The sequence below is a fragment of the Erythrolamprus reginae genome, chromosome Z, assembly GCF_031021105.1.
Source record: "Erythrolamprus reginae isolate rEryReg1 chromosome Z, rEryReg1.hap1, whole genome shotgun sequence".
NCBI lineage: Eukaryota > Metazoa > Chordata > Lepidosauria > Squamata > Dipsadidae > Erythrolamprus > Erythrolamprus reginae.
The window spans coordinates 60,712,775-60,731,861 of NC_091963.1; the positions used below are offsets into that span (position 1 = coordinate 60,712,775).

The 19,087-nt window shown below is 38.5% G+C and overlaps 1 protein-coding gene across 1 annotated transcript in view; it reads right to left on the reverse strand.

Moving 5' to 3' along the window:
• The window catches only part of CNTNAP2 (contactin associated protein 2), a 653,718-nt gene that overhangs the window by 525,598 nt on the left and 109,033 nt on the right, over nt 1-19,087 (reverse strand). Inside the window, exons 5-6 of the mRNA XM_070766812.1 lie at nt 15,318-15,527; nt 5,526-5,710 (exon numbers count right to left, since the gene is read on the reverse strand). Coding sequence (XP_070622913.1) covers nt 5,526-5,710; nt 15,318-15,527 — 395 coding nt within the window. The remainder of the gene's footprint in view (nt 1-5,525; nt 5,711-15,317; nt 15,528-19,087) is intronic.

Genomic DNA, 19,087 nt, shown 5'->3' on the forward strand with positions numbered 1-19,087 from the left:
CATATAAATATATGATTGGTCATAAAAACGTAGATCTGACCCCAAAGGATAGCATGATAAGTTGGTGTAAAAATATAGGTAGAGAAATTGATATAGATACATGGGAAAATGTCTGGATCTCAAATTGGAAAATGACAAAGTCGGTCTCGTTAAAAGAAAACCAAATTAAGATGTTCTATAGGTGGCACCTCTCACCGAGTAGGATAGCGAAAATGTTCCCTAAGACCTCTCCACTATGTTGGAAATGTAAGAAAGAAATAGGTTCCTATTATCATCAATGGTGGATGTGTAGTAAAGCTAAGTTTTATTGGAAAATGATAGAAAGAATAATAAAAGAAATAGTAACGCAGGAGATAGAAAAAACCCTGGAATTTTATTTATTGGGTATAACTAATCAGAAATATAAGAAAGAAATTTTACATTTAGTTATTCATATTTTGACAGCAGCCAGGATAGTATATGCGCAAAATTGGAAAGGGGAAAATATTCCCAAAGAAGAGGAGGTTATTAAGAAAATATTAGACTGCGCTGAAATGGATATGATGGATATGGAGATGGTTAAAAGACCAAGAAGAAACAGAATTTTATGAGATTTGGAACAAAGTGTATATATGGATAAATAAGAAGAAAAAGTAAAAATAAAAAGAATAGTAGAATAGTACGTAGAAGTATGAATAAGATTTAAATTTTGTGTTGGATGTAGTTTATATATGAAGATTTATTATACAGTATAAGGTTAAACAAGTTTCTTCTTTTCATTTAAAGTAATAAGTAGATTTATAATATTAACAATGTATTCTTTTTTCTGTATCGAAATTTAACTTCTAGAATAAGCGGGGAAGTTGCAACCCCATCTTTATGTTAAATGTATGTTTGTCAGTTTTGTCTATTTTTTGAAAATTAATAAAATTTAATGGAAATCACAAGTTATAAATAAATAAACTTGTTGCTCTAAAAAGCTTCCCTATACAGCTCCAAGCAAGGAACTTCCCATCCCCCCTCTTTTTCATTCGCAATTAACCACTTTTTCCTTATTCTTGGTCTCTTATCTTCTTCAATCCAGTAATTAAGTTTTTTGTCCCACTCTTTAAACTTAAATGTTGATAGCCCCCCTGACATCACCTGAAATAGGTACATCATTTTGGGGACTATCATTTTTTTAAAAGCTGTTATTTTAGAGATTCTCCTTAACTTTTTCTCTTTTCAGCTACTCAGCTGTTTCAACATTTTCCTCCATATTAATCTATAATTCTCCTCCACAATTTTTGCTGGGTTTCTCAATAACCAAATTCCCAAATATCTGATTTTTTTAAAATCCTAATTTCAACCCTGATTCTTTCCTAGTTTCTATCTGCTCTCTCAGACCTGTATTTAAACACATAATCTCTGTTTTTTCCATATTAACCGACAGTCCCGATTCCTGTTTAAACTCTTGTAAAATGTTTGTTATACCTTTAATCATCTCCATCGGGGTCTGGGTCAATATAATTGCATCATCTGCAAATAAATTTATTTTCATTTCTAATTCCCCTATTCTATATCCTGCCCAGGTGTTATCTTGTCTTATCTAATTAGCTAAGATCTCTATTGCTATTACAAATAATTTTGGAGATAAAGGACATCCCTGCTTGGTGCCGTTTAATATTTTAATTCTCTGCGTTCTTTGTCCATTCACTCTTATATACGCTTCATTCCCTTTATAAATATCTTTTATAATTTCACAATTTTCCCCCCATATTTAGTTCCTTACATAATTTATATAAATAGCTAGGGTTAACTTTATCAAAGGCTTTATACACATCTAATATCAAAATTCCCAATTTCCTTTTAGTAACGGTAGCATGGTGCATCACATTCATTACATTTCTAATTGGTTCGCTTATTTTCCTTCCCTTCACAAATCCATATTGATCCTCTTCAATTATTTTTGGTAAAATATTTTCTAATCTATTTGCCAATATTTTCATAAATATTTTATAATCTTATCATATCTAACCCCTCCACTAGAGTCTCTCAATGCTAAAATACATGATTTTTCTTTCCTCTTCTTCAGATATTTGGCCATTTGCTGCATTGATTTTGTCCCCCAGCTCATTTTTTTTTGTCGCATCGTCATTCTCATCTTGTTCCATTTGATCTCATCATAAACCATCAATTGTTTCTTTTTCAATTTCAATAAACTATTCCAATCTACTTTTACTCAATCTTAACTGCTCTTGTATCAAATCTATTTCCGTTATCTTCATTTCCCTTTCTCTACGCCACCTCTTCCTAATATCTGCTTCCATACATATAGATTGTCCCTTCATAAAGGCCTTACATGCATCCCACATAATTGATTGTTTAATACCACCCACATCATGAATTCAGAATTCATGAATTCTGAAATATTCGCATAACTCTGTTTGCAATTTCTCTTTATCTTGTTCACTAGCAGATACAACTGCATTATATCTCCAAATTCTTTGATTGCGTTCCTGACCTATTTCCAATTCTGCCAATAGTGGGGCATGATCTGATAACCAAATACTTTTAATTTCTACTTTTTTAACTTGTATATTGTCCCCCCCTATTCATTAATATATAATCTATGCAGCTAAACATATGATATCTTGCTGAATAATATGTACTTCTGTTTGAAATATCTGCATGAAGATCCACCATATTAAGTCTGCTTAAATGTAACATCCTACTGTTTCCAATCCCATTTGTTAATTGCATATTAAAATCTCCTGCCAAAAAAGTTGAGCCCTCCATAAAGTTGTCTAACTTCCTCTTAGTATTTATTATAAATTGTTTTGTTTTTGTATTTGGGGCATAAATTGCTGCTAATGTCAACTTCTTTGATTTATTTTCCCTTTAACAAATATCCACCTTCCTTCTCTGTCTTTCTGAACTCCAACCTCTTCAAAATTAACCCTCTGATGAATAAGAATTGCTGTACCTCTACTATTTTGCGTTCCTCGAGATTCATATACCCATTTCCAATTTCTATCATTAATCAGTGTATCCCTTCCTCTCCATCTTTTATGTGTTTCTGTCAAAATCATAATATCCACCTTATGTTGCTTAGCCATCCTTAATATCCTAAAATGTTTCAAATCTGATCCCAAATCATTCACATTTAAAATCATTATCTTACACTCAATCATAATATACCAAAATATCCCCTTTCCCCTCTTGTTTTGCCCTTGGTTTAATTTCCCCCCTTTCCTTACCCCTGTCACCCCCCCCAATGTGCCTCTCCCCATGCTCCCCCCACCAAAGGGGGGGAGGACAAGAAAAACCCTTGTCCATTTATGAGGCACATTCTCTTGATTGCATTCCCACACAACTAAGCTCCTCTTTCAACCACTTTTAATTGAAATAAAAGAGAAATATTCCCCTCTCACCCTCATTTCTCCTTTAGATAATTCCTTCTTTAACTTTAACTTCTTTAACCCTTTCCCCCCCTTAAACTCCCCCCCACTGAATAACAGATATACAAGAATCCAAAAAATCTCCAAGAAAAAAATACAAAAAGACAAGGAAAGCCAAACAATATCATTTTTTAGCTTTGTTCTCACGCTGAGCTCGTGTTTTTCTCTGCTCTCTTTTAATGGCTCCTTAGCATCAGAGCATGTTAATATAAGTCAACTAGCAGTTGGAACACAATTCTTTCCTGGTGGGGAGGGGGAGTAGAATGTCCAAACACTTAGCCTGCAGTCTGGATGAATCACACACTGGCCAAGCCCATGTCCAGTTTAGCAAACATGTATTAATCAGAGTGTCAGAATCAGGATTAGCCAGAGTTAATGAGAGTTAATCAGAATGTCAGAATCAGAATTAACATCAAAGTGTGTTAATATAAGGCAAATTTTCAGGTGGGAAAGGGGAGAAGACTGTCTACCTCTTTGGTATCAGAGAGTGTTAATATAAGAAATATATATATATTTCTTGTGTTAGAAATATATATTTCTTATAGTAGAGATATATATTTCTTATATTAGAGATATATATTCCTTATATTAGAAATATATTTTTCTTATATTAAGAAATATTCTATATAAGAAATACTAATGATGGTCATTTCTAAAAATCCTTTCTTGCAAATACCTAGAAGCCAAGAAGAACATATGTGCTAAGTTTCAAGTTTGTTGGCTTTACAGCTCTGGGGATTTTGAGTGAGTGGTATTCGCCTGAAATCTCTAAATCCTACATGGGAAGAAACCCAAATATGCCAAGACTATCATACCTGTACCTGTGAAAATCTACGAAAACAAATATATATACAGTATATATTTATACACACACACACACACACACACACACACACAAACACATACATATATAGAGAGATATTTTATTTATTTGTTTGTTAAATATTTACTGTATATTATCAAATTTACAGTTGCCTACATTTATTTTACAGCTTAAGACATTATACATATTTGATCACTTTTTAGACTTTGTTCTCCTTTGCTAAATATGTTCTTGTTTAAGATAATTTTTCTTCATATTCTATTACTATAACTATTACTAGAATAGCTTTGAGCTTATTTAAATTGTTTTGTGGCTTAGAACAGCACTGAAATATTACATGTATTTCATAATTCCTGAAAACATGCTTTGTGTGCAATTGCTAATATGCATATCCTATACAGTGGTACCTCGTGATACGAACCTCTCATGATACGAACCCCTCGTGATACGAACCCCTTGTGATACGAACCCGGGGTTCGGAAATTTTTTGCCTCTTCTTACGAACTTTTTTCGGCTTACGAACCCACCGCAGATCGCAAAATGGCGCTCTGCCGGGTGCCACCGCCTGACTGTCACCTTTTAAAACAGCCGGGGGGCTTCTCGGCGTTCTCCCGAACCTGAACCCAAACTTTTCGGGTTTCGGTTCGGGAGGCCGCCGAGAAGTGCCACCACCTGGCTGTCACCTTCTGAAACAGCCGGGGGGCTTTGTGACATCAAAGCTCCACCCATGGAATTCCCTATTGGGATTCCCCACCTCCTTTCCAGCCTCCAGATCGGCCGAAAACGCCGCCGCCGATTGCAAAATCACCGCTCTGCCAGGCGCTGCCGCCTGGCTGTAACCTTCTGAAACAGCCAGGCACTTCTCGGTGGCCTCCGGAACCTGAACCCGAACTCGAACTTCCGGGTTCGGCATTCAGGAGAACGCCGAGAAGCCTCCTGGCTGTTTCAGAAGGTGACAGTCGGGCGGCAGCGCTTCTCGGCGGCCTCCCAAACCCGAACAGTTCGGGTTCGGGTTTGGGAGAATGCCAAGAAGCCCCCCGGCTGTTTTAAAAGGTGACAGCCAGGCAGCGGTGCCCAGCAGAACACCATTTTGTTATTTTTTTCCCCCTTTGCACGCATTGATCACTTTTACATTGTTTCCTATGGGAAACAATGTTTCATCTTACGGACTTTTCACCTTACGAACCTACTTCCGGAACCAATTAAGTTCATAAGACAAGGTATTACTGTATTTGATAGGAAAGTACTGAACACAAATTGAATAGAAATGGATGATGGTGTACCTCATAGTCCAGATCCAAGTAGTCAAATTCTCCATTGATCCGAAATTGCTGCAAATGCCTATCAAGGGTGAGATTGATGTTTCTTCCATGGCGCTCTATTAAAACAGAATGCCAATGGTGATCATCCAAAAGGCTACCTGTGGTCACAGATGTGTGTCCATAGATTGAACCATACTGGTTGCTACCTGTGAAAAATAAGAAAAAATAGTGATTTTAATTTTATTTTTAATTACATTTTATGCTGCAAAAACTAAAAATAACTACAATTAAAGTTTAATATTTTTCATTGTATTGATTTAATATTACATTTTGTCAGTCTACTAGAGACTGCTATGATAAATTTAATCAAATGAACCATACTTAAAAAAAAATCCTTGTATAAATGTATCACTGAAATTCTATAATAAATTTGTTGTTATTAATTATATAAAAAGACAGGAGTCAATCATTAAAATGTTAGACTAAGATGACATCTTTGGCCTTTAATTCTCATTTTATCCTACAACATATTTTTAAGTTATTTTTTTCTACTTTCCATGCCTTAAAAAAGTTGAAATGATAGAGTTCTCAAGACTGCTTCTTATCAAGGCATACAATATCGTTACTGAAACTCTCCCTGAAAAGTTCAGTACTCATACAGGTACCGTCACTGTGAGAATACATGGAGATTTCTGATAGTAACGGGGTGGTGGGGGGAGAAAACCTCCATAGCCTGAGCTAAGATGTAACTTTTTTATTATAATAACTATTATGATATTTAAAATTAATTTATCTGTTTTTTTAGCCAAAATAATCTTAATTCCAAAACTTGTATTGCAAATAATATAGTATGCTATAATGTAATGTAATGTAATATATAGTATATAGTACACTATACTATACTATACAGTAGAACCCCGACTTACGAGACTAATTGGTTCCGGAAGGAGGCTCGTAAGTCGGAACGCTCGTATGACGAAACATTGTTTCCCATAGGAAACAATGTAAAGTCAATTAATCCGTGCAACAACAAAAAAACCCGCTGCCGCCGAACGCGGAAGTTAGCGTTCGGCTTCAGGAGACAGCTGCGAAGCGGCGCGGGTGTTTTAAAACGTCGCAGCCGGCCTGGGGGGCTCGGGGGGTGCTGGCAAGTCCCCCAGGCGGGCTGCAATGTTTTAAAACACGTGCGCCGCTTCGCAGCTGTCTCCTGAAGCCGAACGCTAACTTCCGCGTTCGGCTTCAGGAGACAGCTCCTTGGCGCTCGTATCCCGAATGTGAGCTCGGGAGGCGAACAAAAATGTCGCTCCCCTCCCAGCTCTTATCTCGAGTAGCTCATAAGTAGAGCTGCTCGTATGTCGAGGTTCCACTGTACTATACTCTACTCTACTCTACTATACTATACTATACTAATATTATACTATGCTATGCTATGCTATGCTAATACTATATTATACTATACTATAATATACAGTACTATACTCTACTATACTAATATTATGCTATGCTATGCTAATACTATACTATACTATACTATACTATACTATACTATACTATACTGTTACTGAGAGCTTGGTTAGCAAGTATTTTCCTAGCTTTCCCAAGGCAGATCTATAATTCCTCTAATATGCCCATCATTTATTATTTTTTAGGGTACATGCCATTTCACTCTGGATAAATCTAAATGGTGTATTACTAAAGCAACAAAACCAATATATACACTTCTTCTGAAACCCAGAATACGATTCCTTTTCTTCCCCTTTTAATATTATGAACCTTAGGATAACTTTGCCACAGTTTCTATAATTTCCCCTTCTTCATTCAATTTCTCCATGCAGGTAAGGATTAGCAAATGACTTTTCTCCCATCTCAGTTTTTCCCGAGGAGAGGAATTTGTGTCATAAATGAATGAATGAATGAATGAATGAATGAATGAATGAATTTTACCTAGGATGCAGCTGTTAATCAAACAGATAAAGAAACTTCATCTTTTTAGTTTTATAATCTGTGCTCTTTGATAATGAGAATCTGCAATTTTGCATGCAAAACTAGGGTTTATTGATTTACAATCTCAGGGATATTGGCAATTTCCCAGGGTATTCTAAAAATACTTCAGCTGGAGTTCCAACAATCAGTATTTTCAAGGTAAATGAAAGTATAAGCCGAGCAAAATTTTGCTACTGTGTACCAGTAAGTAAATGATACCCAGACAACTAATTTTATACAAGAAATCCATTGTACTAAAAACAAGCATGTACTATACATACTTGAGTATAAGCTACCGGTACTGCTTACCTGTTTGTTCCACCTGCAGCCCACCCCTGGATGAAGTACACAGAAAAGTAAGTAAAAGATACTCAGACAACTAATTTTATGCAAGAAATCCATTTTGTTCTAAAAACGAGGATGTAATTTAGAACTTGCAACCTGGTGTATATATAAAGCAAACATAATTGCACACAGCTGGGGAGGGGGCTTTTCTGAGCAAAATAAACAAATAAACATTAATTTTTTCCTTTAATTTTTCATTTGGTTGTGATCAGGAATGTTCAAATTAGTAAACCAGTGAAAAAAGTTTTCAAAAAAAATTAAGTAGCTAAAATCAACCTTTTTTAGTCCTGGTCAAATAGACCCAGGAACAGAAGAAGTGTATAGTGTTTTTGAACAGAACAGCAGCGTTAAAATTGGTAACTAAGAAACCTGATAAGAACTTTCAGGGTTTTTTTTTCCAAAATAACAAACAAAAATACCCATTCTCTTGTGCTTTTCCCCTGTGAATTGTTTTAGTATAGGGGAGCTTTTGATTATTCTTTCTTTTATCTCCTCTCATTCTAAATAAATATATCTTGTTCCTGATCCAAGAAATCTATTCTCAGCTGCTGAAACAAAATAACCAATTGAATTTATAAGCAAACAATTTGTAGTTCCTTAACATTATACTCTATTTATTTTAAGCCTATGGTGTCTCCAAATGCTGTAATTAAAAAGCTCTGATGAACCATTTCCTCTTTTAAGTGTCTGTATAACTTGATTTTTCCTTCTTCCTTTGTCTATATTCAGTCTTTATGAAATTTTTTTTTTTTAAATGAATAAACCAAGGTAGGAATTTGCTTTTTTTGAAGGTCATCACCCCATTTATTTGCTCATGAAATCTCCTGGTTTAGTTCATATTAGTTGACATATATATCTCATTTTACCTTGGCCACAAATCCAGTCTGAGTGAATTGATTAATTTTGGAATTCTAATATAGTTTGTTTGTTTATTTATTTATTTATTTATTTTATTTTTATTTATTTATTCAATTTTTATGCCGCCCTTCTCCTTAGACTCAGGGCGGCTTACAACATGTTAGCAACAGCACTTTTTAACAGAGCTAGACTATTGCCCCCACAATGTATATCTCTACTAATTTGTAGTAATTTAACATCTGAGCATAATGAATATTTGCTTGCAGTTAGAAAAATTGTTTTTATTTTTGTTTAACCTGATATAAAAGTGTATAAAATGTTCAATAGATCAAATTAAAAATAAGCCAAGTATAGTAGATAACTTTTTAAATGGGAACAAAATTGTTATGACTGTTTAATATTAACTGTTTCAATGGATAAATTATATTGCCTGTTTGATTTTATCTAATTATATGCAAGTTAGAAGAATGCCTATATTAATTGAGTAAATGCACAAATAAAATTTATGAATAAAACATAGATCAGTATAGCAAAGCATATGCTCTACATGCAAAAATTTGGGCCTAGGTACAGATGCAATTTCCTTAAGCACAGCTGGGGAAAAGTCTTGCTTGAAATTTGAAGAGCCACTTCAGAAGTCTTAACTCTAAAGTAATTGTGATTCCAAAGGTGATGAGAAAATTAGAGCCCATCAAAGCTCAGCTATGGTTGATATCTTGATTCATTTATGAAACCCAGACCTACAAGATGAAAAAGCAGTCCACTGAACAAGTTTTGACCTCTCCATATTCTGTTGGACCAGGCTTGCCACAGATCTGTTGGTTATTACTGTATCTAGAGATGCTTAGTTGCCTGTTTTCTCATCTGTTTTGTTATTAAGCAGTTATGTGGTTAATATTTTCATGATAAGGAAAATATACAAAGAAAAGTTACAGAACAAATTCTTTCCTCTGCCTTATTTTATTAAGTTCCACTATCTCAAGATATTGTCCGATATATCTGTCCTATATAATCCTAACAGTTGTCTCTAAAACTCAACAATCATACACAGAAAGCATGGAATCATGGCTTGCCTCCATGGAAAAAAACATCCAAGATCTGATAAACGCTAAAACACCAAAACAAGTACCCTACACCACCCCACCACGACCACGTTATACTCCACCTAGGCCACCACAACCTCTACCTCCAAACCCTACTAATGACATCTCCACCCTGATGCAAGATGCCATGAACGGAGACAAAAATGCCATAATACCGTACTTTTTGGCCTAGAGGAAAATGGGGAAACCGATCTATCAAATATTCGTAGTATCATCCACAATCATCATCCTCAATCAATCACCCCTGATGATATCTTAGAGGTTTCTAGAAGCGGCCCTGTACTAAAGTACAGTGATGGATCAATGGCTCCCCGGTTGTGCAGAATAGTCTGCAAAAATGAAACTATCAAACAACAGTTCATCAAGACCATGAACTCCATCGCCAGACTCAGATCCAGACCAGACCTAACACTACTCCAACGCATCCGCTCTCGGGAACTACGGGCCGAACTCCGAAGACGTTGTGACCAAGGTGAAACTAACCTCTACATTGACTACCATTCTGATTGCACCAGGAACAAAACTCATAACCCTCCCTTCATCTCCAAACCCACTGTCCCTCCTCAACCATCCCACACTTCTCCACCCACCATCCCTCATCTACAAACGGATCCCCCCAGCACTTCAAGCAATGAATAGGATAGCGCGCCTCTCACTACCTCATTCTTCCTATCCTGACTCCTTCATCACACAAAGTAACTACCTGGTCTTCCGGTCTGACCGCGAATCCCACAGAGGGGGTGGTGTAGCCATATTCTACAAAAGCTCACTCAATCTAAAAAACATTCAAGTTGCACATGATCTTATCCTCCCTGAAAGCCTAGTTTGTGACATTTCTCTCAACACTACACTCCATTTCCTACTGTGCTACAGAGCTCCAAACTACCCATGCAACTAAACTAACCTCCCTCCTAACTTGGGCAACCTCCTGCCCCCATCCCATTATCTTCCTTGCTGACCTCAACCTACCACACATGAACTGGTCACTAAACGAATTCTCCACTGAACCTATACATACCGCCATCTATATAATGCCGTCACCAGCCTAGGACCATAGTTCCCTCTAAGCTGAGCAGTAAGCAATCGCTCACTTAAAAATCATCATCAACTCAGAGTTTTCCAAACCTGCCCAGAAACCGAGAGGGAAAGAGTGAGAGGGAAGGAGAGAGAGAGGAAGAGAGAGAAACAGATAGAAAAAAGAGAGGAAGGAAAAGAGAAAGAAAAAGAATGGGAGTAAGGAAGAGAGAAAGAAAATCAAAATCTAGTTTGAAACTAGCTCAACTATTTAAGTGGCATTTTGATATTGATAGAGTTGCCCTATTATGAGCTCACTGTTATAGACACACAGTACAGTATCTTATTTTGAAATTCTCTGAGGCAAAACAGGGTGGGTTTTTTGTTTGTTTGTTTGTTTGTTTATTTATTTATTTATTTATTTATTATTTCTGTGCCGCCCAGTCCCGAAGGGACTGCCGCTCAGACACTATACTTTTCCACACACCCCCAAAAAAATTAGAGGGAACACTGCCTAGGACTGGAACGATTAGTATCAAACAACACCAGACTCAACAACTGTCTCGACCTCATATTCTGCAACAGCAAAAGTGCTATCTATGGACTGCACACAAAAGAACCCTTCTCCAACAGAGACCACAGTACGATCAACTTCGACCTCAACCTACATCATCTAAACACTCACCAGAATAATGTGGCTCCTAAGTACAATTTCAGGAAAGCCAACTATGATCTCATAGATGCCAATCTCTCAATCCTTAACTGGCAATCCTTGTTCTCTAACTGCATCACTACTGATGATCTCTACAATATGTTCTTACTCCAAATCAAAAGACTTATCGAACTACATGTGCCACTCACTTCTTCCAGAGGTAAACGAAAAAATAACATACCTGTCTCGATAAAGAAACTACAAACCCAAAAAAATCCCTCTGGCGTAGAAACAGAAAAAGCCCAGTAACCAACTTTAAAGTCTGCTACAAAAGCATATGCCAATGAATAAAAGCAGAATGCCTCAACTATGACAGCAAACAAGAGGAAAGCCTCTTTCGCACCAAGTCTAACTGAGCTTTCTGTAACTTTGTCAACAACAAACTCAATGACTCTAGACCTATTCCACCACTCGTAGGACCCAATAACAAAGAATACCATGATACCCATCCAAAGCCAACCTCTTCAACTTTTTTTTTGGCTCTGTTTTTGTTAACAGTAATGGCCCTTCCCCCATCTTCGCAAATCGCACCTCAAACCCACTAAAAAACCTAACCCAAATCATCTTCACTGTAGACCATGTAGAAAAAGCAATCCGTGACCTCAAACCTTCCCTATCTGCCGGACCAGACGGTCTCTGTGCATACTTCCTAAGGAAACTTTCTTCTGCTCTTGCTGAACCCCTAAGCATTATCTTCCAAAAATCCTTCAGGACCAGCACGCTCCCCAAGCTGTGGTCAAAAGCAGTAGTCATCCCCATTTTCAAAAAAGGAGACCCTTCACTAGTGGACAACTACAGACCAATATCTCTCTGTTGCGTCCCTTGTAAAATCATGGAATCAATTATAAATCGATCAATCACCCTCTACTTAGAATCTAATAACCTACTCTCAAACAAACAATTTGGATTCAGAAAGAAATTATCCTGCAACCTACAACTACTTCACTGCAAAAACATTTGGACTATCCACCTCGACCAAGGAAAATCCATTGATGCAATTTATTTTGACTTTTGCAAAGCCTTCGACTCAGTGGTCCACGACAAACTACTCCTAAAACTCAAATCCTATGGCATCTCAGGACTCCTCCATAACTAGATTACTGCATTCCTGTCAAACAGGCAACAAATTGTCAAAATTGGTAGCGCCATCTCCACCCTCGTCCCTGTCATAAGCAGCGTTCCCCAGGGAAGCGTACTAGGTCCTACTCTCTTCATTCTCTACATCAATGACCTCTGTGACCATATCGAAAGCAACTGTGTTCTTTTTGCTGATGATGTGAAACTTTTCAACACCACTGATAACACACTCACTCTCCAAAAACACCTGGACTTTGTCTCAGACTGGTCTAACACCTGGCAACTTCAAATATCAACCAACAAATGCTCTACCCTCCACATCAGCAAAAATAATCCAAACCGCACATACGAACTGAATAAACAATGTCTCACTGCTAACCCACACTCAGTAAAAGACCTTGGAATACTAATATCGAATGACCTAAGTGCTAAAGCCCACTGCAACAATATAGCCAAAAAAAGCTTCTAGAGTTGTTAACCTGATCCTACGCAGCTTCTGCTCAGGCAATCTCACACTATTCACAAGAGCCTACAAAACTTTTGCCAGACCCATCCTAGACTACTGCTCATCTGTCTGGAACCCATACCACATCTCAGACATCAACACCCTTGAAAATGTCCAAAGATATTTCACCAGAAGAGCCCTTCACTCCTCCACTCAAAACAGAATATCCTACGAAAATAAACTAACAATCCTGGGTCTAGAAAGCCTAGAACTATGGCGCCTAAAACACGATTTGAGTATTGCCCACAAGATCATATGCTGCAACGTCCTACCAGTCAATGACTACTTCAGCTTCAACCGCAACAACACAAGAGCACGCAACAGATTCAAACTTAATACGAACCGCTCCAAACTTGACTGTAAAAAATATGATTTCAACAATCGAGTTATCGAAGCGTGGAACTCATTGCCAGACTCAATTGTGTCAACCCCTAACCCCCAACATTTCTCCCTTAGACTCTCCATGATTGACCTCTCCAGGTTCCTAAGAGCCCAGTAAGGGGCGTACTTAAGTGCACTGGTATGCCTTTCGTCCCCTGTCCAATTGTCTTTCCTTTCTTTCACCTATCATATATATTATCTTCCTTTCATATATCCTCTCCTCTAAGTTCACTTTTACCCTTATATATATTACCACATGTCTATTTTTCTTCCTATGTATTTGTGTATTGGACAAATGAATAAATAAATAAAATAAAAAAATTATAAACAGGCCAGCTTTGTCCTTGTCAGTCCTTTAAGGTAAACCAGGTTAAGAAATGCTACTCTATGTTTACAAGGCATTGCTTCAGAATCTTAAAGCCTGTCAATGTTTATCTCTATCCCATGTTATACTAAACAAAATCAATGTGGATTATTTTGACTTTGTGTATAATGTTCCCTTCAGTTTCCAGGCTATGCAATCTTTTCTGCTCGTTGGTTCTTAATCATTCTTTCATATCTCCTCCAAGGTCATCTTTGAATTTTTTTTTTACAGCTAGTACTAGAAGCCAGTTAAGAAAAACCAGTTAATAGCAGTAAAATATAGTGATGCAAAATAGGAGAACTTATGAGTTTTGCATTGTTAAATATAACATTTTTAAAAATCACATAGGCCAATGATGACGAACCTATGGCACATGTGCCACAGGTGGCACACAGAGCCATATCTACTGACATATGAACCATTGCCCTAACTCAGCTCCAGTGCACCTGTGCATGCTAGCCAGCTCATTTTCAGCTCACATGGAGGCTCTAGGAGGGCATTTTCAACCTCTGGAGGGCTTCTAGTGGGGTGTTTTCTCCCTCCCCAGTCTCCAAGAAAACCTTGAGAGCCTGGGGAGGGCAAAAGATGAGCCTACCAGACCCACCTGAAGCTGGGGAACAGAAGGATCATGCACAAATGCAAAGGGGATGGGGCAGCATAGGGGTCACACATGAATGTGCAGAGGGATGGTGGGCATTGAATTATGGGTGCGGGCACTTGGATGTACACAATAGCATGTGCATGCATGCTTTTGGCACCCGACAGGAAAAAAATCACCATCACTGACTTAGACTTTACATCCAAACAAGTAAGCATATATTTCAGGAATATTTCAATTCACACATGCCTGAAATATATGCTTACTTGTTTATGTGCATCATCTGATTCTCAGATACCTCAGATAGAACCTAGAAAATTACACATCAGAGTTACGATAGAGACAGTTTCAATCATTCAATCATTTCCCCTTCATGGTACTCATGGAAGTCTTTTTTCCTATAACAGGTAATATTTCCAAAGTTTTCTATATTGACTGATTGTGTTATACAAATGATGCCAAAATAAAAACATGGGCAGAATAATAAAAATCCTGGTGAATTTGCTAGCCCAGCATTTCTGCCATATCCCTGCCATAGGGCCTTTAGCATTCCTAGGTTGATACCAAAAGATCTGAACTTAAAACTACTTAATGACATCCTCCTCCCAAAAGTGCTGTTGAAAAGGCTAGAGATGGTGTAGGCTCTCTACTTTAGACCAATACATTGAAAAACTAAAACTAAAAACACACTTGATTCTATTTCAAGATAAATTGTTCCTAAAATAAATCTCTATTATTCTAGCTTTTGAAGAGATTGTTTATTCTACTTAGAAACTGATTTAAATTATTTCTTTTAGAAAAGGTAAGGGATACATTTAGAGTTATAAATCTAATGCTAAGGCATAGAAAATTTCTTGTTTTTTTATATCATACCTAAATTTAAGTTAAGAACCAGCTTGGCCTTTTTCAATTCTAGGGTGATATAATCTCCTTGCTGGCCTTCTCCATGAAATAGTACACCTTCACTTTCAATGGTTTTAAATTTCAAAGCGATGACATCTTTCAATGTTTTCAGTGTTTTCTTCTTGTGTCCAAATCTGTATGGTAATATAGCATGGCCATCAAAATTGATAACATCAGCCCCTAAAGAGAAAAATAAAATTATTGCTGAATAGTTATGTACTGCTTAGGTTAAGTAAAACGAAACGCTATATATTTATATCAAGACAGGCAAGCAGATATTTGGTTCTTACATATTCAAATGGCACATGAAAAACTGTACATCAGTTTATGAAGTTATAAGATAATATCTCCTGATTATTTTTATTAACATATTGACTTATATATTGTTAAATGCATGTGCCTTGCTCTCAGCTAATGAGGTAATGAAAACAGACATTTATTTCATCTTCTCATGACATTTTTATTTATTATTAATCTGAAATTCCGTCTAAAGATACTCTTGGTTGACCATTCAATAACTGCAAAAATGGAAAGAAATTATAGTTGCCAAGACCACTGAAAAATATGTGTGTAAGTGTAATTGAAAATGGTCACCATTTTATACATGTTAAAATGTTATTTGCTGTTGCAATAGCTGAAGTATGTTTGAATGTAATTGAAAAACACACACACACAATACAGCAGTATTAAACATGAGAATTTTTGGATTTGTTTCCAAGCACTGCCAGAATGTTTGGCTAATTATTATAAAACAAACAACTTCTGTAATTTAAAGCCAACAATAGTAATCCCAAAGATTTCTCAGCACAACTTCTATGGTCTTAACCAGGCTACTGAAATTTGGCAACAAAAATCCTTTTTTTGGGTCTGTACAATTTCTGAAAAGAAAGAAGGGAATTTGGAAAGGTTAATAGAAGCCTTGTAATCATAAATAAACATGGGTAGAGTTGATATTGTCAATGGACTAAATTTAAAATAATTTAATTGCAATTCCAGAATAAACCCCCACTGCAAATAAAACAAATCTGCAAATCTGATGCTTTAATAAATGAAGAGTTTCTGTGTTAATTTGACTTTTGGTTAATCATATACAGAATTAAATCTCACCATCAAGGCTGCATATTGGTATATTTATGAATTTAGGAATAAGATAGAAGACTAAGTTATTGTAAGATATTAAAGTGTTGTTGCACCATAATTAAATATAAGCTTGTAAGAAGTTAAATTGTAAATATTATTAAACATTGATAGAGCAATGAATTTTCAATATTACCTGTCCCAACTATACAAGAAGCAAATCAAATCTGAAAGACCAAATGAAATCAGCTGCTTTCAGCTTGTATTCAAGTTACTGGTTGTCAGTTATAAAACTCTGCTTGGTATGGGACCACTTCTTTCTAATTGTTTCTAGGCATTCCATATTGTCTGATAGTAGATGCATACACCATATCCCTTCAATGTGTCATTTTATGGAACCTTGGAAATGTATATTTTCTGACATACGTCTATTTTCTATAACCAAACTCTGCCATTCCCTTCCCTCATTACAAATCTAATGAGTGTTTGCAAGTCATTCAGTCCTCATTTCATCCTCCATACAGTCATTCTGGAAGATACTGTCTGCAAGAGAATGGGCATTGGACCTACATGATATGCCCCTTCTTGTAGGATGAAGCTAGACTCCAAGGATGGGAAGACACTGTCCTTTAGCCAATCAGGACCAAGTCTGAAGTATAGAAGCATCCCTCTAGTGTAACACCCTCTCTTTTGTCAAGGAATGATGATCATTGGAACCACATTTTGATCCTGGATCTGATGGATTAAGTCTGAGGTATTGTCCCTCTGCTCCTGGGACAGGTACACCCTGCACTTCAGAGAGTCAATTATGCCCCCCAAATGATTAATTCTGGTGGAAGGATATAACTGACTTTTATCCCTGTTAACTAGGAACCCATAGTGATGGAGGGTGTCCAACATTACCTGGATGTCCCATTCCTCCTGGGTCAGAGAGGATGATTGGATGAGAATGTCATATAGCGGAATCCCGCCCGGCTGCTCTGTTTAGGGTGACCCGCTCCCTTCTTAATCAGGGGGGAGTTGGGGAGCCCTTGCAGAGCAGTGCCGAGGATTTTAACACGTTTTTCGCTGATAAAATCGCTCAGATCCGGCCCGATCTCGACTCCAATTGGGAAACAGAGTCGACTGACAACGAGTCAGTCGAGGTGACTGGGGCACGTACTTATCCACCTGTCTGGGAAGAGTTTGATCTGGTGACACCTGATGAAGTGGACAAGGTCATTGGATCTGTGAGTTCTGCCACCTGTTTACTGGATCCGTGTCCCTCCTGGTTGGTCTCAGCCAGCAGGGAGGTGACACGGAGCTGGGTCCAGGAGATAACCAATGCTTCCTTGCGGAGGGGAGTTTTTCCAACTCTCTATAAAGAGGCGCTCGTGTGCCCCCTCCTCAAGAAGCCCTCCCTGGACCCAGCCGTACTTAATAACTATCGCCCAGTCTCCAACCTTCCCTTTATGGGGAAGGTTGTTGAGAAGGTGGTGGCGCTCCAGCTCCAACGGTCCTTGGAAGAAGCCGATTATCTAGGTCCCCAGCAGTCGGGTTTCAGACCCGGTTACAGCACGGAAACTGCTTTGGTTGCATTGATGGATGCTCTCTGGCGGGCCCGGGACAGGGGTTTATCCTCTGTCCTGGTGCTCCTTGACCTCTCAGCGGCTTTTGATACCATCGACCATGGTATCCTTCTGCACCGGCTGGAGGGGTTGGGAGTGGGGGGCACTGTTCTTCAGTGGTTCTCCTCCTACCTCTCCGGCCGGTCGCAGTCGGTGTTAGTGGGGGGTCAGAGGTCGACTCCGAGATGTCTCCCTTGTGGGGTGCCTCAGGGGTCGGTCCTCTCCCCCCTGCTATTTAATATCTACATGAAACCGCTGGGTGAGATCATCCGAGGGCATGGGGTGAGGTATCATCAGTACGCTGATGATACCCAGCTTTACATCTCCACCCCATGTCCAGTCAACAAAGCAGCGGAAGTGATGTGCCGGTGTCTGGAGGCTGTTGGGGCCTGTATGGGTGTCAACAGACTCAAACTCAACCCGGATAAGACGGAGTGGCTGTGGGTTCTGCCTCCCAAGGACAATTCCATCTGTCCGTCCATTACCCTGGGGGGGGAACTATTGACCCCCTCGGAGAGGGTCCGCAACTTGGGTGTCCTCCTCGATCCACAGCTCACATTAGAGAACCATCTTTCAGCTGTGGCGAGGGGGGCGTTTGCCCAGGTTCGCCTGGTGCACCAGTTGCGGCCCTATCTGGACCGGGACTCATTGCTCACAGTCACTCATGCCCTCATCACCTCGAGGTTCGACTACTGTAACGCTCTCTACATGGGGCTACCTTTGAAAAGTTTTCGGAAACTTCAGATCGTGCAGAATGCAGCTGCGAGAGCAGTCATGGGCTTACCTAGGTATGCCCATGTTTCGCCATCACTCCGCAGTCTGCACTGGCTGCCGATCAATTTCCGGTCACAATTCAAAGTGTTGGTTATGACCTTTAAAGCCCTTCATGGCATTGGACCAGAATACCTCCGAGACCGCCTCCTGCCGCACGAATCTCAGTGACTGATTAGGTCCCACAGAGTGGGCCTTCTCCGGGTCCTGTCAACTAAACAATTCCGGTTGGTGGGCCCCAGGGGAAGAGCCTTCTCTGTGGCGGCCCCGACTCTCCGGAACCAA